The 24,036-nt window shown below is 45.9% G+C and overlaps 1 protein-coding gene across 2 annotated transcripts in view; it reads right to left on the bottom strand.

Annotated features, from left to right (window-relative positions):
- METTL25 (methyltransferase like 25) overlaps nt 1-24,036 on the bottom strand; it is a 1,210,930-nt gene that overhangs the window by 787,396 nt on the left and 399,498 nt on the right. The window contains exon 4 of one of the 2 annotated variants that reach the window (XM_069629315.1): nt 1,580-2,218. The exons of the other annotated variant lie outside the window; for it this stretch is intronic. Within the exon in view, the coding sequence (XP_069485416.1) occupies nt 1,580-2,218 (639 nt within the window). The remainder of the gene's footprint in view (nt 1-1,579; nt 2,219-24,036) is intronic. 2 annotated transcript variants of the gene reach the window in all.

The following is a 24,036-nucleotide window of genomic DNA, read 5'->3' as shown; positions in this document are numbered from 1 at the left end:
TACTCTTATCCATCACTCTCTCTTAGCCCACCACTTTCCATCAATCCACCACTTTTCCGGAATGCCCTGCTAACTTCCTCTCACCTAGGCAATTTCCTACCACATTCTATATTGTGGTAGTGGTCTTGGGTGTCCCAATGAGTTCTGTGTTTGGTTTGACCATTGTCTAATTAGGCCCAGCACGGAGGGTTAGTTATGGTTTTATGATCACACCTCGTACCTATATGTCTCACCTTATTTCATTATCCCTCTACGTTTTTGAGCGTCCCTCTTGCTGTGTTTAGAAATGTTTTGAATGCTTTGGAGATTGTGGGCATAGGGTTTGCAAGTCCATGTGCCAGCGCCCTGTTGCCCTTAAACTGGGACCCCTTCTAGGCAATGATGTGCATGCAGCTTGTGAGAGGATGGCTTTCTCAACTTCCCCTCGTCTGTGGTGAGGTTTGTGTGGACATTACCGTCCCCTCTGCTGTGTGTCATCAGCAAGAGTCACAAGCCGAGCACGGTATGGTATATGAGGCTACTTCTGACTACTTCTCTACTGTGTGTTCATCAAACTACATTTCCACATCATCAGTTTGTGTGCCATTCTTATGTAAACGAGGTGACCATCACTGGGCTTGATGTCTTAGGCAATACCTCCCAGCCAAGCATTGGAGCAAAGTTTTGTGATACACATGAAATATTGGAAAGGAAATGAGCTATGTACACAACATCTCTGGTGTTTGTTGACAGGTGGATATTGCAGTGCAAGGTGATGAAGATACTGTAGCAAGTAGAGTGAAGATGCACAAACAGACAATAGGAGTCTCTGTTATAGAAACTGTAGTAAGACTAAGGGGGGGACATATTTTTGTTCAATGTTGACGTGCGTACATTTTCCTTTGTTCTGCAATGTGTATCCATAACTGTATCCATAACTGTTGAATGCACCTGGCGATGCTTGGTATTCTTTTCAGGATGTATTCTACTGCACAGGCAGAAGATGTTTGACATATGCCGACTGTAGGTTTGGGTCATACATTGTGTGCCCCAACCTCCCCTGTCCCAGAATGTGTGTGGTGTCATAAAATGCTACAAGGGAGAATTATGAGATATGATATAATAGGTTATTTATAACGCGCTTAATACCCACATGTTTCTAAGCGCGGACCCGGGGATTGAACCTGTGTTTCTCTGTGTCGTCCTGTTTCCAAAGCGACCAAGTTGCCCCTGAGCTATCCTCCCGAGATTTAATGTCATTTAAATAGGCAATTATACTGGGGTAAAAAAGAGGGAGGCTGGTTATAAGGTGTATTAAAACATCTTACCTTTGTGGCTTTGCATTTCTTCTCAAAACCCTCACTTTGCAATTAGTTTACTGTAATGTTACTCATTGTTCTATATTTACAATTATGTGTAAATAAAATCAAACACATCTTTTTTAATTTAGTACAAAGGAAAACAGTAGCATTGTATCAAAAACATGACAATTACATATGGCAAAGTTTACTTGCAAGGATGTGATGTAGATTTCTACAAAGGGCCGCTCAAAACTAAAGGACATTGCAAAAAATAAAACCAGTTAAAACAATATACGTACCTCTAGATCAGAAATAACATCATGTAGTTCAGTTTCCGCAGTGATGTATGATGTCACAGGCAAATACATACTTGACTCTTTTAACCTGTTTGCTTTGGCCTTCATGTTTGCCATTTTTCTGCGCTCCTTTTCCTCCTCAGAAAGAACCCTCTGGAAACCTTTTGGGGATGTTACAACTTCCACAGCATCGATGGGCAGGATGTTTACGAAAGGGAACTCACTGTCAAGAACCTCGCTTGTCCCTGATTGTACAATAAATTCAAGGTTGCTTGATTCACTAGAACCCAACAAGGCTTGGTCCAGGAAGGCACCAGAAGAGTCCACCGGAGACAAATCGATGTTTATTTGAGGTTGGGCTGAATCAATGATGTTTTTACTTAAAGGATTTCCATTGATACTTTCTTTACATTCCATGCTGTCCGGCAATGCCATTGTTTTGCTTTCCATTTCGGACACATGGTCCCTGGAATCTGCTCTGGCCCGAGTTCTATAAACTTTCCAGTATTTTTTCAATTTCCTGTTCCTCTCGGTAGCTCCATGGGTGTTGGTGCTAGAAGAATCAATCCCATAAACCGTTAGATCATAATGCATCGACAAGAATGAGCTCAGATAGCCCTTTCCAGAGCCAAGGTCAATCACCTAGTGGGAGAAACAAATTGTTACAAACATAAAGTACACTATATAATCAACAGCAGGTTACTTAGCCATTTGAACCACATGTTCACATCAAGTGCATGAAGAGGCAATTTTGAGATGCTTACACCAATGTTCAATATATCAGCACAAACAGTTGCAAAGAGGGTATACTTTTGGGGAAAATCCTCATGGAGTTCTGTCCAGGAGGCCCAAAGTTGTAGGGAGTCCAAAAGTGGCATTTACCATTCAAATTTCTAAAGGGAATATTTTCTCTCATCTACAGAAAACCTGCTGAGTGGATTTGCACAAAACAATTGTGATGAGCTGTGTGACGAATCGAAAGGAATTAGCCTCCACGTGAGGTTAGAGAGGGGAGCCCGCTCTGCAATACCCTCCCTAGGGGTAGAGACAAGTGGGACCTCGCCAGGAGAGAACCCCCCGTTCCTGTAAGGAGCTCCCTAAAGTAACAAATATTGTGGCTTGCATGTGATGATTAAGAACACCTGAAACTACGAAGTATCAAGACTGGGACGAAGAAACTCCAAATAGATATCGTTATCTTAAGGAAAAATAACATGTCCCTTTAAATCAGTATACACGATCTACTGAAATGTACCTGGGGAGACATGCACACAGAGAGACGTGCATACACAGGGCCTCATCACGAGTTGGGCGGGAGCCCTTAAATGCGGCAGTAACACTATTACCGCTGCATTTAAGGGCTGGCCCTATTATGGGTTGGGCGGTAAATTGGAGTTTTACCTCCAGTAAAAAGCTGGAGGTAAAAATGTGCACTTACTAGCCATTTTGGCCCTTTTTTGCACTATTATTGCCGGCGGTAATAGCACACCGACTCCATTGGGTCCTTTGGACCCAATGGGGAATGGGCAATAACCACCCAACTGCTACTCCGGCGCTAATAATGCCAAACCGAGTAGCAGTAATGCTATTATCACTGGTGGTATTGCCATGGGATGCTGTGCATGTAATACCTGGTAAGGACAAAGTCCAGGAAGCCTGTGAGTTTCAGACTCACACGAGATTGCAGAACGGGACACCAGAGTTGCAGCAAACCTGAACCACGAGAACCCTACAGAACAGGAGCCCATGAAAAGGTGGTGGCAAGTCCACCAAGGCAAATCTGTGGTGGACAGCAAGTCCACAAACCATCGCTGATGCCACTGGCAATAAAGGTTCACAGGGTTCCCAAGCGCACAGCGAATTGCCGGGATACAGCGGGGAAGCTAAAGAATACAACGCCAGAGAGAAGAAGGAATTGGCGGTCCACGACCAGATCACAGATCCCTGAGGAAAAGAGCTCTCAAAGACGATCTCTTTCAAGAACAAAGGTAAGAGGGAGAATGGGAAACCCGGGAGGCCCCAGAGGAATCATTATACCGCACAAGAAACTCGTCTCAGTAGAGGCTATGAAACAGAGTTAAGCTGGAAACAAATGAACTGCCAGCATTGTGAGTTAAGGGAATGCAGCTGATTAATGAGAGAGAATACCAGTGGATAAAAATACACTGGGATAAGGGCAAAGTAACCCAACATTCTATACAAGACAAATAGAATACCACAGAGAAAGTAATATACGGGCCAGAATTTAGAGGAACTAGGCAATTGAGCAACAAGCAAGGTCAAGTAGACCAAAAACAATTGAACTGTAATAATTCAGGAGGGAAAGCCCACCAGAGCAATAATACCTAAGAAGGAGATATTGAGATAAAAAGCCAATAATATAAAGTTTATGAAAGATTTTCAAAAGGAAGCACTAAAGAAGAGAGAAACCCCTGTTGTCCAATTGATGAACTAAAGAGATTGATGCAAGAAGTCACAGACCATTTAAGGATTGCATATTGAAAGGAAACAAAGACTGGTACTAGAAGTACCCTCAGGAGAAGGGAGTCCTTCTCCTTCCCTATGTTAGTTAGTTTCTAGTGGTAGTGTCAGCTAGGGTAGTTTTGGATAGCAGACTTATTTCTTTGGACATTCATGACTGACAAAACGAGCACCTTAGTAAGATAGGCAGGGACCACCCATAGTTATAGGGAAAGTTAGGCCTTATAGTTTACTTTAATAAAATATTGTATACCATGTCCTCAGAGAGTCCGTGCCCTTCGTCTGACTCACCACAGCTGGCATTTGAACCATGAAGAAACTCACAGAAACTCATAGTTCATCACCAGTCAGTCCAATAAGGGAGACGGGCAGCAAAAGCAGTACCAAGCTTTTCTTCCATAGAGCTGTGCAGAAATAGGTCAGGAAACAGACTTACTATCCTCGTCCCAAAATTGAGCCCCACTGCCCCAAGCACAGAAACCTCAAGGTTTTTATATACGTTTACACAAAAAGAAAAGTCAGTATGATACATTTAGTTGGTTACATTAAAAATGGATTTCCTAAAAGTGCATCCTGGACGCATGGCTTTACAGAACTATCTGAGCTTAATGTAATACTGCTCAGCACACCGACGTGACGCAGATCACCACCTCCTGGGGAGTTTTCCATCATACCCTAATGGTATCCAAACTGCAGGCTCAGCAATCATATGATTGCTATTCTGAATCCCAGACAGCTAAAACGGCATTATGATCCAAAGTGGGGCATGCAAATAGGAGTACCTGCACATTGGATGGTAGATTAATGTATTCTGATAAGCTTTAAGGGCAATCAAGCACACCAACCAATCAGTATTTAGTCCGCACCACCATCTCTTATCATGGCTGTGGTTTCTACATCCCTGCCACATTGTTGATTGCAATTCTGCACCATCAGAGGCTCATGTATACTCACAGACCTAAAGTAAAATGCCACCGGTTTCCACATTCACCGCATTCAGAATACAAGCACATGAGTGTTTTATACATACTCTATCTGCATCATGTCACAGTGCTGCTATCAAGTCCCCTGTCAGGGGAAGGAGGGGACCTAAACCAAACACCCCTTTGAGTGCAAGTGTGATGGCGCATCGGTGCCGCAAGACGCAGAGCTGGTGCTGCAGGAGGATCCAGGGGAGCAACCACCATGTAGGACGCCGGTGAAGAGAACCGCAGGGACCAACACTGTTGACAGGGTGAGCTGCAGCCAGGCTGAGCCACATAACAACCTTCAGTGCAACGCCATGGGGTGCCTCCACCACGCCAGTAGCGGCAGGGCTAGGGCGTGGCAACCCTACGTCCCTGGATGCCGCGGCTGAGACAATATCGGTCGCCGCAGGGGGAGATGAGTGCAGCTCCAGCTGGCATTATCCGCTGGAGTCCGAGCATACAGGAAACCCCACTCCACTACCAGAGATTCACATAATAAAAAGGGGACTCCAAGGAGGCCATACCAACCCAGTAAACCACCAGGGAAACTGTATAATAAACAAAGGCCTCTAAGAAGGATGTACGTCTACAAACCCCCACTAGCCCACCAGGGATTGCAATATTGAAGAGGGGCCTCCAAGATGGCCATAATAGTCAGGGCAACCAGTCCCCTGCAAAGTATAGCAGTTTATCTGCAAGGAATGTGGCAGGGTCATGGAAGGAAGTGGGGCTTACAGGCACCTTATGAACTTTGCAAAGCTTCCCAAACCCTTCCTCCGTCACAACCCCCGAGAGTAAGTCAAGTTATTGGATACAATAAATGGACCAATACTGAGAGGGGATTGGGAATTTAAGAAGATGTGTATGGGTTATTAGGTGTGGTTTCGTTGGGCGAGGACAGCAGGTGGAGAAGGATGTCCGAGAGGCAAGTGCAAAAGGAGTGCGCAAGGCTATTGGAGAGAAGGGGACTGTGGAGAGTTTGTGTGTGAGCGGAAGGAGCGAGTGCACTAGCAGTAGGATTGGAGTAGAGAGGAGGTAGTGGTAATTGGGAGTGGTGGTAGTGAGAGCAGCAGAGTAGTAGTTAGAGTGAGAGAAAGCAAGTAGCAGTATTGTTAGTAATGACTAGTAAGACTCAAGGGAGAAGAGGTAGTAGAGTAGTAGTGGTATTAACAAAGTGGCACTAGAGAGAGAGCAGAAGTAGCGAGAGGTGGTAGTAGTAGCAGTATAGAGGTTGGACCAGTGAGATAGCCTAGTGGAATAAGGAGTGTTGTTAAAAATGAAGTAGTAGTAGCATCTGAGGTATAGTAGAGGCAACGAGGTAGCATTGGAGGCGGGGTAGAGGAGAAGCTAACATAAGAGGTAAGTGTCAGCGACAGTAATAAATAGAGAAATTGAGGAGGAAGAGAAGTAAAATCAAAGGTGGAGGTAGGAATGCAGAGTGTGAGAGGCGAGGGACAGCAGACGGTGAGGGGAGAACATCTTGTGACAAAGTGCAGAGGAGGGTCAGGTGAGAATGTGTGTGAAAGTAGAGCGAGCGACCATGTGTGGAAGGAGGCACCACTCCTAACCCCCTAAGAACACAAAAAGAACAGGGTCAGGGAAAAACTAGAAGCCCCCCCCAAGGAATCAGTTAGCCATCGTATTGGGGAAAACATCATTAGTCCCAGTCAGGGGATCTCACAGACAGGTGGCACCGTTCAGTAGAACCAATATCCCTGTTACGGATGCCTAGGCTAGGGAGGAGGTAAAGGCCAGGGCAGGTGAGTTAAAGGGTTGGGCCCTAGTGCCCAAACATCTCAAGAACTCAGTAGGCTTTAAAGATCCCTTTTAAGAACAGACAGCCATTTTGATTGTTGGAACATCTACAATAAGCACTGTTGTAACTTATGCTAGTCCCCAGAGTGGTTCTTTGGGGCAGGCACCCGTCACAATCATTTGTACGATTTTCTGATCCAATTTGCTTGATTCATTCCTACATTCTTACAAAGTATTAACATGTTTAAGCTCAATTAAAAGTTTCATACACAAGTTTCATATCCTTACTGCTATGCTACAAAAGAGTGTGGGATAATGTTCACAAGAAAAGAAAGAAGTGTTCACAAAATGATAAATCAGGATGTTATGGCCGGGGTCTCCCTTCCCCACTTTTTTAGCACGGGACAAGGCGGGACGCTTGAGCGTAGTACACTCCTGTGCTTCAGGTTACAGTTCCTTTTCTCAATATCAGGACCTTCTGTGTCCAAGTCTCTTTCATGCAAAGTCTCTTCCTTCAGAGGGCCTGATTTTCCATTAACAACAAAGCAAAAAGTTCCTTCTATTAATCTTCATGTTGGGTGATTACTCTTCGCCCTTAGATCCCCCTCAGCCGGACTCTGATCCTTCTCTCAACGTTAGCCTCCCTCAGTCTGGATCAGACCAACCACACACTGTGGACATCCCTCAGTCGGGTTCATACTTGTCGTCACAATGTTCACGGGTGTATTACTGCTCACCCTAATTCGCAGGCATCCCTCAGTCGAGTTCACATTTGCCTCCAAAACGTGCCAAAGAATTTCGACTGTACAAGGGTTTTAGCTTCACCCTCGTATGACCACTTTGACACCTTATGCCAGCCTCCCCTAAGGCCTCTTGGTACTTACAGTTTCTACAACTGAAGACTTTTGACTATGCACAGGATTTAACATAACCTGCTGCAGGACCACTTCGATTTCTCTATTCAACACATTCTCCTTGTTCAGGAGCGGCGCACCAGTCAGAGTCCTTCGAATGAGTGCCCATGTGGCGTCGGACCCCTCTAACTCTGATATCAATTTGGCTTTCAAAAAGACCTTTGTACATTAGTCTTCTTTCTTCATACAATGTTGCTCTTCACAACCTTGAGCCCAACACAGTCTGAGCTATTATCAGCTCTTTCCAACTCACCGGCGGTGCCAAACTCTGTTGGCATCTCCTGCCTCTGGAGTCAAGGACGGTACCACAATAGCAACCGCTTCTCCCAGCCCCGGCTATCAGTGCGGGAGGGTCCCATGTACCTCTGACATCCTTTGCACCATTCGCCAGCTGCAATTCCCGGTTTATGTTTCCCTTCTCGCAGGCTCTGCGGGTCGTGGTTGAAAGGAGCAAGCACAATTCCCTCCTCATTATCCTTTCAGGTCTTGCTACCTTTCTCCTTCATTTGAACTGCCGTCATGGAATAGCTGCTTCCTCATGCATTTGGCCTTGCTCAGAGCATGCTTTTGTGCTTTGCTTTTTATCCCTATGTGGAAACAGAAGGGAAGTCAGGTGTGTGTAATTATCAGCAATTGACTGATTCTGCCTGATCCTTGTGTTGGGACATGTTGGGTATACAGCTCTGGTGTTAGTCCGTTGTCTTTCATTGTAATCAGTCTGTGAGAAAGTGTTTGCGTCAAGAAAGGGGGGGGCTGAGTTTCTAGATATCCTATAGAGTAGGATGGGGAAAAGGTGTCGTAAGGAAGGGGGTACTGCGTCTCACCCTTCAGTGTCCCAATTCCACTCCCCGAAGACACCTCACCCAGGTGATCCTCCCACACTGGTCCACCCCCACGAACAGGATCCAATAGTGATGGCCGTGTCCTGGACACCTGGATGACAGATCCCCGGGAGCTAGCGAAACACCTTCAGGTTTCTCACAAAGCATAACCCTGGAAGCTGAGAATTGCAGAACTACGAAATCTGAACTGTGGAAAAGATAAGAAAGCTCAGGGGCAGAGACCTATTCCTTGAGCCTATGAATTGTGAAACTGTGAAAATCTCAAGTGAAGGATCATACCCCTTTTGATGGTGGAATTGTATAACCCAAAAGGAAATTAAAAAAGAAATCATAGATCTTGAGTTGATGAAATGTGTAAATAGGAGGAAACTCAGGGGACGAGTCATACCACTTGTGATCGTGAAGTATAGTCATTTGAAAGTTAAGAACATTGAAAACAGAGAAATACAGGGGAAGGGCAGATCCCCTTTAACTAGTAGAACTTAGTTGGTTTCTTTTACACTTCGGAACATTATGTTGGAACTTTGGAAAGTAGATGCAGGTAATCAGCGAAAAGACACTTTCCCGAAGATGGCTGCCCAAGGGGAGTGGATTTAATGTCAGTGCTCTCCTTCGAGGCCACAATAAAGTTACTGGACTTTTCACCTCCAGGCCACTATACACCTCCACAGTAGTGGCGGACACCCAGTAGTGCAGGACAGCAGAGCAGTGAAAGGTGAGGAAGTGACACATAGGCACGTGCCGCGCCGTGTTCTACAGAGCGTAGAGTCTCCGGGGCCTGCATCCAGGCGTGTCATGACCCTCAGCCCTGATCCCCACTGCAAGCCCATTGGCCAGGTAGAATCAGGGCTCAGATCACTAATAAGGTCTGGCATCCACTTCTCAGGCCCTCTTGGGGCCAGTCCTGGCACCTTTGGTGCCAGGCTCATCAGTAAGGAAAGATATCTGCTTGAGGAACTACTTTATTTAGGCTTTCAGCCAACATGGAGGCATCCACATAGCTCGATTCCTAGAACCAAGCTATGCGGTCTAGTGTTTTGGGTGTGGTGGCCTAGGGACTACTTTACCTGGACTACTTTACAGTGCCTATTTAAACCACACCCGAACAAGATAACACGCTTCACGTTACTTTGCTTCTAGCAACGTGACGCTCACCGTGTCCAGCTTTCTCACGAGCCTGGTGAATTCCGGACCTGCAGAAAAACCAAGAACATCGTTAGCAGCAGAATCTTACCTGTATTCATCATCCTTCACTGCTCACAGTTCCTGAGCAGCTCTGTTGGTGGAGTTCAGCGCCCGGATCGAAGGACCTGAGAAAAGGAGGAAGACATCATTAAAGGAGGTAGTGGAGACATTACAACCACAAAGCACTTAAAGACTTACCTGGTTAGTTGCTTTTCGGCCGGCATAGCTCCAGAACTCCATCTGCGCTGGAAACTCACCGCGACCTACGAAAAGAGAAAAGCACAGGTGAGTGAGAACAAGACATTGCAGCGCTACGCAAAGCGCCTCCTTACCGCATCATAGAAACAGCATATCCAGTTCTACAAGCGGACACTCCGCACTCCTAGGGAGATAAAAAAAGAGACATTTAGAACAGAGAAAAGGCATGCAAGAATTATGACGCCATCAATCGCAATAAGACCTACCTGAAAGACACTACAAGGGCAGCAGTCAGTGAAGTAACTGGACCGCCCGCGCCCACAAAAGACAACGCGCCCCTGCCCAGAGAGCAGGACGGAGAGCCCACCGATTCCGACAACCAGGTGAGAAGAGAACCTGGAGGGGCTGGAAACACAACGGAGGTGGGGGAAAACTTACCTTGGTTGCCCAGTCCTAATATAGTCTTAATTTCCAGGCGGAATCCCATCGACACCGAGACCACACCAGGGAATTATTGGGAAGGGCACCAATGACCAACTGGCTGGGTGGCATCCCCATGGATACCAGGTGAGCGTAACAGGCGGCCACTCTGGCGACATGAGGCTTCAAGCACAGGGTGCCGGAGATCGCGGCCGAAGCCTGGCCTACCCTCCACGCGCACACAATTAAACATGTAGCAGCAGTCAGATGGATAAGAGGGAGGCTAGGAAGTGCGGTGTGCACACCCTGTGACTTGTTTCAGCAGAGGCGGACAAGGCCAGAGTGGAGTATCGGCAGCGACTCGGATCCCGCAGTCAAGCGGGCACGGAGGCCCAGAATACTCTGGGACATTGCTGCAGCAGGAGAAGGCTGGTGCACAGGGGCAAAGCTGGGGCTCTGTAGGTCGCATCCTCTATTCCGGGCAACTAAAGACTACCCAGGGCACTCAATAGAAAATAGAGGTCTTGCACAGTGAGCTCAAATGAGAGGAGAAGACGCTCTACCCTGATTGGTGTGTGAATTCAGGTTAAAGGAGGATCTCAAGTGATGAAGCAAAGATTGGCACTGGACATGTGGTGAGCTGTAGAGGACTATCCAGGAGTGGTGTGAGACTTGGCGAGCGAGGAGAGTACTCCACAGGCAGTAGGAGAGCCCCAGGGAGGTGCGTGACTGGCTGGGGCCCGGCTGACACTGTGTCCAAAAACAAAGGCAGTACAGGGAAGTCGAGTGATACCCCTCCAGAGCCCCCGGTGCCCAAGCCCCTGGAAGGGGGTTTCAAAGGTGTTGGAGACAGAACACTGCAGGAGCAGGAGAAACGGAAAGACCATGGTCCCCCGGGGCGCAGCTGCTCAGCGCTGCTGCAGGCAAGGTGGCGGCAAGTAAGGAAGAACTAGTCCAATACCTGAAGCACTTCCAGGAAAGAATTACAACATCTTTTCTGCACCAGTTTACTGCATTATAAGAACAGATCAAGCAATCCACCAGGCAACTGAAAGCAGAAATTGGGCAACTGGAGGAGAGAATGGATACCACAGAACAGGTCCTGCAGTACCTGTCGGATGATGCCAAAAAGCCTTGGATCACCTGGTAACTCTCACAAAACCTGGAGATCCAGTGTGAGGATCTGGAAAATAGATCACGAAGATTGAATATCAGTATTAAAGGTCTTCCTGAAGATATTGCAGACAAGGATCTTAAGGACACAGCTCAGCACTGCTTCAGGGGACTGGTCACTGATCTGCCAAGCAAAGAGATTGGCATAGACAGAATCTACAGGGTGGGCCCAAAAAGATACAAACCTGAGGCCAGACCACTGGCTGCCATGACATCAGACCGTCAAAGGGAGACCATTCAAGATCTTCCACAATTTACTCTAAAATAGAGGAGAGCGATGGGATCATGCATCACAATTTTGACAATGAAAAATGTGACATACAGATGGACATTCGCATTTGGACTATTTGTATTTTGTAATTTATTTGTCTTTTAGAGAGCGCCTTAAACCAAAGCGCTGAACAAAAAATTGATACACAGTACAATAAAATTAGTAGGCAGTTAAATCCAGAGGACAAACACTCAGGAGTGTTGAAGTAGGTATGTTTTTAGAGAACCACGGAAAAGAGAATAGACAGTGATGGAACGAAGAGAACGTGGGAGAGCATTCCAGTAGAGAGGAGCAAGAAGTTCAAATGATCAAAAACGAGACTGAGCACAAGGAGGGCGAGGAACCAGGAGTCTAAAGTGGGAAGAAGAATGAAAGAGCAAGAAGGAATATAGAAAGATACAAGTACAGTAAGGAAGTTAGAAGCAAGACCATAGAGAGATTTGAAAACAAGACGAAGAAAGTTAAATTTGATTTGAGAGTGGAAGGGCAGCTAATCAAGTGTTGCAAGAGAAGAGGAGATAGAGTCCCGATAGGGAAGAAGAACACAATAGACGGAGAGAAGAGTTGAAGACTGATATTAAGGGGGAAAAGCGAGATCTGGGAAGACCAAAAAGAGTGGTAGAACAATAGAAAAGTCGAGATAAGATCAGCAAGGATATTAAAAGTATGGATGCTTGGAAGGTGAGAAATGGATGAGCTTTGCAGATGTTGTGAAGATGAAAGAGACAGGAACGACAAGTAAGGGAGATATGATAAGAAAAGGAAAGATTTGAGTCAAAGTGAAGACCAAGATTACGTGGTTGAAATTGGGAGTTTAGAAGGAGGGAAGGACATAGAAGGAGGTGGAAGAGGAGAAGGAAGAGTGGTTGCTGGGAGGAACAGTACCTCAGTCTTCCCTGCATTAAGCGTGAGAAAATGAGAGGACAGTCAGGAATTAATAGCGACAAGACAGGCTGTGAGAGTGTGGTGAATGTCCGGGGAAAAAGAGGAAAAGGATAGGAATAGTTGAGTGTCATCTGCGTAGAAATTATGTGATAGGCCAAAGGAGGAGATAATAGCAGTGAGAGTGATGTGTATAAAGAAAAGAGAAAGGGGCCTAGAACCGACCCTCAGGGCACCCTGTGATCGAACGAGAAATATGTAGAGGTCTTGCCCGCCCAAGAGACATAGAAGGTTTGGTTGGTCAGATAGGAGTTGAACCAGGACAGAAGAGGACCTTTGAGACCAAATGAAGAAAGTGACGCCAAGAGTAGGGAGTGATTCACAGTGTTGAAAGCAGCAGATAGATCAAGTAGAACAAGAAAAGAGGAGTGCTTAGAGCAACGAGTCAAAAGAGTGAGAGTTTAACACAGAGATCAAGGCAGTTTCTGTAGACTGAAGGGGACAAAAACCAGACTGAAATCAAGGAAGAAGAGAAGAATAGTGACAAATAAGGAGATCTGGGAGTAAACAAGATGTTCTAAACGTTTAGAAAGATATGATATAAGAGAAATAGGATGGAAATTAGAAACAATCAAGGGATTGGCTGTGGATTTCTTTAGGATAGGAATAATAGATGCATGTTTAAAAGATGCTGAAAAATAGATGCAGACAGACAGATGTTAAAGAAAGAGACAAGATAAGGTACAAGAAGAGGATAGACCTTGGGGATGAGTGCAGAAGTAATTGGGTCAGTGGGAGAGGCAGTAGGGTGAGCTTTGGCTAGTAGACTAAGAACATCAGCATTGGAAACTGGAGCAAAATGAGAAATGAAAGCAAGAGGAACATATGTAGGAGGAGGCGATGTGCTTGTTGGAAGAGAAGCTTCGATATCCTGACGAAGGGAAAGGACTTTCGAAGAGACGAAATGAGCAAAGTCAGAGGCAGACAACGTGGAGTTAAGAGAATAGTCAAGGGTCAGAGGAGAAAGAAGTTGTGCAAACGTTTGGAAAAGACTCCTAGGGTGGGTGGATTGAGTGTGCAGAAGATCAGAGAAATAAGCACGCTTAGCAGAAAGTAGACATTTATCATAGAGAACATGATAGGAAAAGTAGGAAGAATGATCAGGTGTCGATTTAGATTGCAGCCAGCGCCTTTCAAGTTGACAAAGTAAGTGACTCATGGAGCGAAGATGAGGGGATAGCCAAGGTTGAGATGGTTTCTGAGTAGGTTGAAAGGCGGACAGAGGATAGAGCTGATCTAGAGAGGAAGAAAGAGATGAGGAAATAACAGAAGCCGTCTCATCAGCATTGAGGGCGGATAAGAGTGAAGAAGAAGGGAGGGCAGAGGTACAAGTAGTATTAAACCTTTGTAAAGAACCTTTGTAAATCTTGTCGAAAGAATGTTGTTAGGAGAGAGAGAACAGGACAGTTCTGAGAGGTTGAGGAAAGTAGTGACACAGAGTAGCTAATGGTCCGAGCGATAGATAGGTAAAGCTAGCACTGGAGAGGCAGTGAAAGTTGAGAGGAAAATTAAATCAAGAGAGGAACCACATATGTGTGATGGGGGAGTTGCAAGAGGCGAAAGAAAGTGGAAATCAAGAACGGAGAGAAAAGGTATAGTGGAATGTGTGGAAGATAAGTGAAGATTAAAGTTGAAAAGTAGTATGACAGGAGTGGGGCGAGGCAAAATGTGAAAAGATGGTCAATGTCTTCATAAAAAGAGCCGTCTGGATCAGGACGACGAGCGACAATAATGAATAAAACAAAGAGGTTTAGCAAAGATTTTATAAGTAAATTTAAAGGAGGAGTAGGATGGAATAGCAACTGGGGAAGGAATAAGAGAGAAACAGGAACGATAGAGTATGCCAGTGCCCCCACTGCGACTAGTGGAACAGGGCACATGGTCGAAAGAAGTCAAAGATTTAGTCAGAGAGGCAGCAACAGTTGTATTGTGAGGCGAATTCCAAGTTTATGTGATACATAGAAAATTAAAATGTAATCTTAGAAATATGTCTAAGACCGCAGTGGATTTGTTGCATAGAGACCTGGCGTTCCAAAAACCTAGGTCAATAGCGGCAGTGTTTATGGAGACTAAAGGATAAATGAGACTAGTTTTGATACAGTTACTTGTTGACCTGACATCAGAGTGAACACTTTCTGGAGATGTTAAATTTGGTATAGTTAGTTAAAGTCATGTATAATAAAGCCAGTACTTTGATGGAAACAAACCTGATACCTTCTTGGATGTACTGGGGAAGTGGTAAGAAGGCAGGATGGCATTGCTTCAAAGTGACTACTATTCAGGTGGGACAGCAGACAACAGCGAATCACAATGATGGAGGAAGGGTAAAGAATCCTATAGTTCGCGGACGAGGGCACAAGTTCGAAGCTGCCCAGCAATCCAAATGGGGGTGAGTAGACAGTGCTGGGAGTGGGAACTCGTTCTGAGGAAGGACAGAGGGAGCGATGGTGCAGCATGACTGCGTAAATCAAGGGTGGTTTTGCGGGCTATGGAGGTTTGGGTGCTATCCAATTTCACAGGAAGTGTTTTTAAGATGAATGGGTTCTTCCGCTAGGTCGGAGGAATGGCTAAAAGGACCAAGGAAGAGGAAGTTCGTAAATGGTTTTGTGGCTGTTGGTGGCCCGGGGGCTCAAGGATGGCAGGTGGTTGATATGGGGCCAAATTGGTTTCTGAGGGGTTGGGAGGAGTTGGACTCCCACAGTGTATTATAACTTGGGTGTTCAACAGGGTCATATCTGGGGAGCGCAAATCTCTGGGATCCTACAGATTAGTGATTCGACCCGGGTGGTTGGGATTCGGTGGGGGGGTTATGGTTTGATTGTTGGGGAGGTTCAGAGAGGAGGGGGGTGCACAACTGAGGAGGGGGCAGTTTAGGGACAGGATGCAGGAAGTACAGTGATGTCTTTTAACCTCATAACATATCATGTTAGAGGATGAACACACTGGTCATAAGGAAAAAGCTAGGAATGTTTTTGAAGAGGGAAAAGGTAGCCATACTATTATTGCAGGAGACACACATTAGGAAACAGGACCAAGCAGTGGGGCAGCTTTCTCACTACTCATGTGTATATCGGGCTAAGATCCAGAGGAAAACGAGTGGGTTTCTTGTGGAATTTAAGGGTTCCCTAAATGTGCAGGTCTTACACACAATGGGAGACAAGGAAGGCTGATATCTATTTGTCAGAGCTAGAAATGAACAACAGCTGTTTATGCATGCCTCTGTGTATGCCCCCAATAGCGGCCAGGATGGTATCCTGAGCAGTGTTCTCACTTTGCTGGGCAATGGGATGAATAAGTGATGATTCCACCAGAAAACCTGGCCTGGGACCCTTCTCATGTGGCAAGAGAAAGGCAGATGCTTTCTGATCCCCACCCTGGCAGTGGTGTTCTGCAGGAGGATCCCATGATGGGCGAAGCAGCTCATGAGGGATGTGACACCCCCTGGTTCAACTTCCCCTGAGGCCACAACCTTCTCATGGCTTATTGCAAAAAAGAAGAAGTGAGAAAAACAAATTTGGTCATTAGGGACTTCAAGTTTCATAATTCCCTAAGTAGGGGGACAAAGAAGAGGGCTAAAGAGAAACAAAACTGTAAAAGTGGTCAACTTATTAGTAGAAGTGACCCACAACTAAGAAAACTGGGAGGCTTAAAAGGCCCCCTCAGGTGCAGGCCATTAGTGAGCATGGATAGCAGTGTAAGTAGCAGAAGCAGACCCTGGCAGAGGGAGAAAACGCTGGGACCACTGTTGAGCAGAGAACAAAAGCCAGTCCTGGGAGACTCTTTGCCTTCAGAAGCCTTGACAGCAGAGGTCGTGCAGTGGGAAGTGTGAAAGAGGGAAGCTTTCTCTCTTCTCTGGATACCTGTTTTGCAGAGGCTGCACAGTGGGAAGCAAATGTGTGGAAAGCTTTCTTCATTCCAAGGCTGTCTCGGGTGGCTGTCTCCAGCAGCTGGCGAGCACCAGAGACCCTCCAGAGTAAAGGAAGCTCTTTTTCCAAGTGGTGCGAGCGTCAGCGGTCCAAGAGAAGTAGATTGCTGGATCGCCAGGAGCCACTGAAGCAAAATACCTGTGAGCAGTGTGAGAAATCTGATGACATTCTCACATTTAGCCCCCTTAAAACCGACCAGGTAACCAAACGAAAGGCAAAATTGCCAGATCCCGACCCCGGGGCTGAGTCTACGAAAGGGTACTACTGGGATGCAGGGTCTTTAAAGAATGGAAGTGGGATGCCCAAAGATGAGATCTGCAATTCCCCCTTTTTCTAATCCCGATCTATCCTACCACCCCTCTTCTGTCATAGGATATCATCAAGCATGTCCTCCCCTACCCCAAGTCCTTCCGTAAAACACTCACGCTTGGAGGAAAGCAAGAAAATGTAAAACCCCTTTTTCTAACTATAACCCAGATTTATTCTCCCGTCCCTCTAATATCAAACTACTGTGAGAAGCAATCTTTTCTTTCTGTTAACCTCATTTACTGAGGGTACCAGAGTGAAAGAACCAATGCCAATTTCCTATCCTAAGGACAGCCCTTGGACCAGAGACATGGTATCCCATTCATTAACAGTGACCTACCCAAAGTCCCCTCAGTCTTCATAGCATGTATTAAGACACAGAATCTTCTTATTACCAAATATCACGCTATTATTGTGACGAAGAAGAGGAAATCCCCTCCCTTAGCCTTCATGGGATATTATCAATCTCATTCTATCACCCCTATCTATTTCCTTTAAGTACTGAGAAGAAGAATATGCAACTAGGAGCAGTGCATATTTCCTATTGTCAACACCACTCTGGTACTGTGACGAAGAAGAAAGGTCACAATAACGGGCTTAACCAAAGTCAGGTAATTGGAAATTTTCATTTATTTTATTTATTCAAATCTTCTAACGTGCCAAATGCCCACAGGCCCATAGGTTTCACCCGCAGCCCATTATTAATGAAAGATTATAAAATGTGGAAGTCAGAGAAGCCCAATGAGAGGTGCCAGAAGTGTGAGAGGTGCATGTCATGCAGGAGCAGAACAGGAACAGTTTTTGCTGTGCTGTGGGGCGGGAAGCCGAGACGTTAAGGTGCATGCTGAAGATCCCGGGAGTCCTGCCGAGCAGACCGAAAAGGGCCGGGAATTCTTGTGGAGAAAGGCAGAGAGCAGAAGTCGCTGAGGAGCAGAGGCAGAGGCCAGCACGAAGGCCGGCATAATTGGAAGGAAGCTGCTAACAAGTTGATTCTCCCGTGTGGGGGGGGGGGGGGCTGCCGAGCGCAACAGCAGCAATCCAGTAAGGCTCTCAAAGTAACTGGGAACTCCGGGACGCTCCGAGGGGCTGTTTGGATATGATATGGCATTAATAATGCGACTATATACAAGTGTTTCAAGGTGCGACGAGGCAAGGGAGGGGGAACAGAGGGAGTACAGACAACGATCCTACTAGGCTAGGTATCAATCAGATCGCACAAGTGCGTGGGATGGGGGAAAGGGACTGTGCAGTACATGGGAACAGATAACAAAAAGTATAAGTAACAGCCAGCAAGTGGCAAGTGCAAGGTAACTGCAGACATCGGGTGTCAAGTGCTGGTAGGGGGACTGTAGAGATACAGAAACAGTCCCCAAGTGCGGGGGTTGCCAGGCAGGCGGTGCAGGTGTGAGACTGGTGGGGGAGGGCCCTTGGCCCGAGATCAGAGGGTGTCCACGTAATCCAGTGCGGATCCGGTAACAGCCAGGAGGTCAGAGTAGAGAGGAGGAGAGAATGCAGAATCAAAGAGAAAGGTTTTCAGGCATTTCCGGAACCGGAGATGGTTCTCCTCGAGTTTAAGGGAGGCAGGGAGGCTGTTCCAGAGGGAGGCCCCAGCCGAAGAAAGAGATCTACCACCAACTTGTTGCTTGGAGAAGCGACTGACCCTGAGGTAGTTGGAGGTGGATGAGCGAAGGGCTCGAGAAGGAAGATATTTAGGAAGAGAGAGTTGAAGGTATTGAGGCCCCGTGCCCCAGAAGGCCTTGTGGACAATGCATAGGGTTTTGAACTTAATCCTCGCAGCCACTGGGAGCCAGTGCATAGATTTCAGACCTGGAGAGATACGATCCCTGGGCTTGAGGCCAAGGACAAGTCTTGCAGTCCTGTTCCGGATAAGTTGCAAGGGGCGGAGAGTAGAGGCAGGCAGATCTAGAAAGAGGCTGTTGCAGTAAGCCACTCTAGAGAGAACCAGAGCTCTGGAGACAGTGAGCTTCTGGGGAAAGGAGAGGAAAGGAAGAATACCTCTGAGGAGGTGTGAGGAGGTGCAGCTGGTAGTGTGACTTCTTAGAGATGTCAGAGATGTGAAGAGAGAAGGATAGTGTGGAGTTGAAGATGGCCCCAAGGTTTCTAGCCTTGCAGGTGGAGCAGGAAGGGGACCAAGAGAGCCCGGCCAGAGAGCTACAGGAAAGGAAGGCGCAGGTGTGCCGATGAGGAGAATCTCAGTCTTACTGGCATTAAGACAGAGGTCATTGGTGGCACACCACTCCTGGATAGCAGACAGACAGTCAGAAATTAGGGAAGGAGAGGAGGTGGCAGAAGGTAGCCTGAAAATGAGCTGGGTGTCATCCGCATAGCACTGAAAGTTAGAGCAGAGAGCGGCAATGCGGTGGACACAGAGTACCAGGTATTGATTGAACAGCCAGGGAGAGCCCTGGGGAACACCACAGGTAGAGAAAAAGATAGCGGAGCGGAAGGACCCAAGTTGGACCTGGGAGGGTCGGTCAGGGCCTGACCAGTGATACCCAGGTTATCACGGAAACGGTTGAGCAGGATGGCATGGTTGACCGTGTCGAAGGCAGAAGAGAGATCAAGCAAGATGAGGACACAGGGGGTGGTAGAGTCAAGGTTGGAGAGCAGGTCTTCAAAGATGTTCAGGAGAGCAGTTTCCGTGCTTCTGGCAGCTCTGAAGCCAGAATGATGGTCATGAAGACAACCAGCAGATTCAGTGTGGAGATTAAGCTGAGAGATGGCAAGTTTCCCCAGGAGCTTGCCCAGGAAGGGAGTGATGGAGATTTGGGCAATAATTAGCAGGGCAGGATGGGTCAGCAGATGGTTTCTTGTTGAGCCCATGTAATTGAACCAAAGGAATATTGAATGCCGAACTTGATGGAAGGGGCTGTTGAGCCCGTACAAAGAAAACATATGAATATTGAATGCTAAACTTGATGAAAGGAGCTGCTGAGCTCTCATGTATGTACTCCGAAACATAGGGGAGCACAGCTTAAAATTCGGGAAAGGCAGTTTTTTTCTAAAATATTGTTACCAAAATTACCTGCAGTTATGTGCTTGGTTGCTCATGGCGGGGCAGCAGTAACAAAGAACTCTGCATGCTCTTAAAACACTGCATTTGTAACATGATGGAAGGCCTGTAGTCGGGCAGGACATGAAGGCTAGATAAATATATAGTACAGGGGGGGTGGTCCTGTCCGCAAACATTAGTACTACAATGGATAGTTGTAGTAATAGTTTAAACACATCTCCATATTCAGGTTTAATACATCTATGTACGTATGTATCATTGGAGGAAAGTACAAATCCCAATCCTGGAGAAGAAAAAATATAATGGACCTTTATTAATTAGGTCGCAAGTTGCAAACATAGAGAACTCAATGTAAGTACAAACAATAAATAAAACATGTGAAGAATGTTTTGAACATGAAAAGGAAAGTCGAATAAACCTTGTCTCCCACTTGGTGAGTTATCTAGAACACAAGTACATGTATTTCAAATATTAAAATGCATATTTAAATCACAGGACATGTTCTGTGGTGACAGGTGGTCACTCAATAGCACCCGTTTTTAGTCCATACAGTGCAGCATACAAAGGTGACTTTTTATAGAAATGTACCAGCAAATCAAGGAAAGAAAAGACCGTACATTAACAAAGTGAGTATAGTGTGTTAACTGCACACGACTATACTGGTGCTGTGTTGTGTTGTATTGTGGAGTTGCCAAGTATTACATCATATTGGACAACCTGTCCTAGTCACACATAGCCTTAACACAGCACTGTGCTTGAAAGGAACCTAAAAATAGGGTCTGCTATAAGGCCTAAAAATAAGGTCTGCTATAAGGCCAGGATTGGGATTTGTACTTTCCTCCAATGATACATACGTACATAGATGTATTAAACCTGAATATGGAGATGTGTTTAAACTATTACTACAACTATCCATTGCAGTACTAATGTTTGAGGACAGGACCACCCCCCTGTACTATATACTTAAAACACTGCAAGCTGAAACGCTCAGAAACAAAAACAAAAACCTGCGATGCTGCTCCTTCACAGCCAATTTTTTCCTTTCTTTCTTTACTGTTGGCTTGTGTTATAAACTGTTGAAGGCTTGGGGTATTTGACTATGTACTAATCACTAACTTTGTTTTGTCTTCCCCCTTATTGTTTTTACTGTTTTTATAACCTTTTGATTGATTGAAATATGGGTCTAGCCATGGAGACGGACCAAGTCCGAAATGCATTGGCCACAATAGACTCCTATATGAATATTGCTTCACTAAATACATTTGTTTTATGAAGACAATGGGCATCATTAGGAGTTAGCCGGTCCGGAAATAAAGGTGCTGGTAACATGTTACCACCACCTTTTCCAGACCAGCTCACTCTGTGTTTGTCGGGTGGGGTTCTGAACTACCGGCAGGCCTGTCCTGCTGGGAATTCAGACACCTACTACCATGGTTTTCACTGAGGCACCAGTACTAACGGTGCTGGTGATTCAGGGTTCCCACATGGGAATGGGAACTTACTGTACCATCGTTGCTTTTGATATCCCTGTAGCAATGAGATGTCAAGCGGTGGTAAAGTTGTTACAGGGTTGGCAGCAACCTGCCGGTAGCAACGGCAGGTTACTGCCAATCTTGTAATGAGGGCCAATATCTGATATGGACATGAGAGTGAATTTGAACATTCATGATTGAATATACATTTGTTATACATCTGTATTGAGATGTACAGCTCTAGTAGGGCATAGCGAGAACACATGGTTATTCCAAGAGCAACTTTGGGATTTATTTTTGTACTTTACACTCTAGTGCCTAGAGTTTTACCACTGTGTTCCGATTATCATAAGGAACTTGATTTAACTTGAATACATTTACAAACTTGATTTTGAAATACAAGGTGGTGCCCAACTACTTCTCACTTCCCAAACCTGTAACTACCATAATAAAAATAGCTTGAACCATATCTCTGAGTGGGTCTCGTGTTGGTCCTACTTGGCTTCTTGGCAGTACTTTAATTCAGAAACACATACCACCATCAGGTATAGATTACTACATAGTGTCACTGATGGCTTTAAGACTATCCAACCAACATAGATAGGTTCAAGTGGTTTTATTTCAAACTCTGCAGATGATGTGATTACTTTATGGCAACACACTGAACTGTGGCACACTAAGGGCGGTCACTCTCTCGTCTACCCTGGGTGTCCAACCTCCCTAACACAGGCGTGCCTAAACTCCAGGTTGAATACTAATGACAGGCAACACCAACTCTCGAATGTTCTGACTAAGATGAGGGCCTTAAGGCCTTAGCCATTTCTATCTTCCTCCCAGGAAATGTCCTAGGTGATAACCTGTCCTAACCTTTCCCTGGGAATAATATGCAAGTCGTTTTTTAATGTTCTGGTGCCTTTCCATTTGACCAGTTCCACTCGCCCTGCTCACTACCTCCTCTGGTTCCTTTCCTTGATGTTACAATTCCTTTATTTCTCTATCTCTTTCTCTTCCTACCTTGCTCCTTCTGGTCATTTGCCCACTCTCTTTTATCTCTCTAATGTCAACACTGTCTCTCCCTTCTTTCCTCACCCTTCTCTTCTTTTCCCTTTCTGGCTCTACTCCCAGCTCCTCTACACCCTACGGGCTCCTCTCTCTGCTCTACTCTACTCTACTCAGCCCACTCTAATCTCCCACTTTCATTCACTTCTTTCACTCATTCAATGTACCTCCTTGCTAACACACACTGATCCTGCTACATTAAACCTAACACCCACCACACAGTCCAAAAACATTTACTCTCTAGCAGCCACTATCTCTCAATCAGGTACCACTTTCTCTCACAAACTACATCTCATTTGTAACATACTCCACCACAATCTCAGAATGGCTCAGGTCTACTATCCTTCTTCCACCTGGTCTCCTTATCCACCTCTGCCCCATCTGACCATACCCAACACCTCATCCTGTCTGAGTCTTGTGAGGGTTTTTATACTGCTGACTGCCTTTGTTTTCATTGTTCAACTTTCCCCATTGGTTCCCTTGATCACCTGTTTTCTCAGGCCAATCTACCTTTCTGGTTTCCCCTGGGACTGTGACAGCCGTGCCAAGTTACAAAAACGCTTAGTAGCCTCACCCCCTTCTGACACATAGCATGGAACGCTGTCTCTTAACTGAAGCTTCTGGATGTATGATGCCAATGCAGAGATGTGTTGAGTCTAGAATAGGCGGTGTGGCAAGTGAGAATCAGGACTCAGACACTGAGGCTTTTTTTAAGGGTTCTATTTTTTATCAAGTTCACCTAATATTTCCCTAAAAGCTCCAGCCCTATTCTATTAAAGAAAGTCCAAAGGGTGCTTGTCAGGATATATGTACATTAACAAAATTCTCTGTTCAGAATACTACTCTAACCTAACCAACTTTACCCATCTTCCAAAAGAAACCAACACAAGAAACAAAAAGTCTTTGTAGAACTATTACTCTGTAAGGGTGGACTGCTGCCTTCTAACCGCAACCCTGTCCCTTTTTAGTAAAGGCCTTTGCCCACAGTTTAAGTTCAGGATTGACAGTTCTTTGAGTAATTGAACGCTATCAAGATGTTCCAGCCCAGGCCTCCCTCATTCTCTTCACACTTTGGGATTCCTTCAGCCTTTCTTCCCCCCTACTGTGGGGGTTTTTCAGCCTTTTCCCACTCTGGGGCTCTTCTCCTTCTCATTCCTTACTCTAGGATTTTCTTGTTCTCTCCCTACTCTGAGGAACTACTTCTTCTCACTACCCACTCTGGAGTGTATTCATGCTCTCCAAACTCTGGGGCTCCAACTCCCAATACACCTTATGGGGCTTGCTCAGTTTCGGTGTGCTCTGGGCTCTTTCCTTTCTCACTTCCCTCCTCTAGGGTATGCTTCTCCTTTGGTTCTCTGTCCCCCACCTTCGTTTCCACTGGAGCCTCTACATACTGGATATCCTCGAGCTGTGCACCAAGGGAGAGGCGCTGAGTTGAGTCGGCTCTCCTGTCACCATGAAGTTGATTATTCACCTTTTCAGCTGGGCTCTGTGTTGCCCTCTCAGGACTCTTC

The sequence above is a fragment of the Ambystoma mexicanum genome, chromosome 12 (genome assembly GCF_040938575.1).
Source record: "Ambystoma mexicanum isolate Mex_15411 chromosome 12, UKY_AmexF1_1, whole genome shotgun sequence".
In the NCBI taxonomy this organism is placed as follows: Eukaryota; Metazoa; Chordata; class Amphibia; order Caudata; family Ambystomatidae; genus Ambystoma; species Ambystoma mexicanum.
Note: the sequence above shows the minus strand (reverse complement) of the source record. Positions and strands in the feature narration are given on the sequence as shown.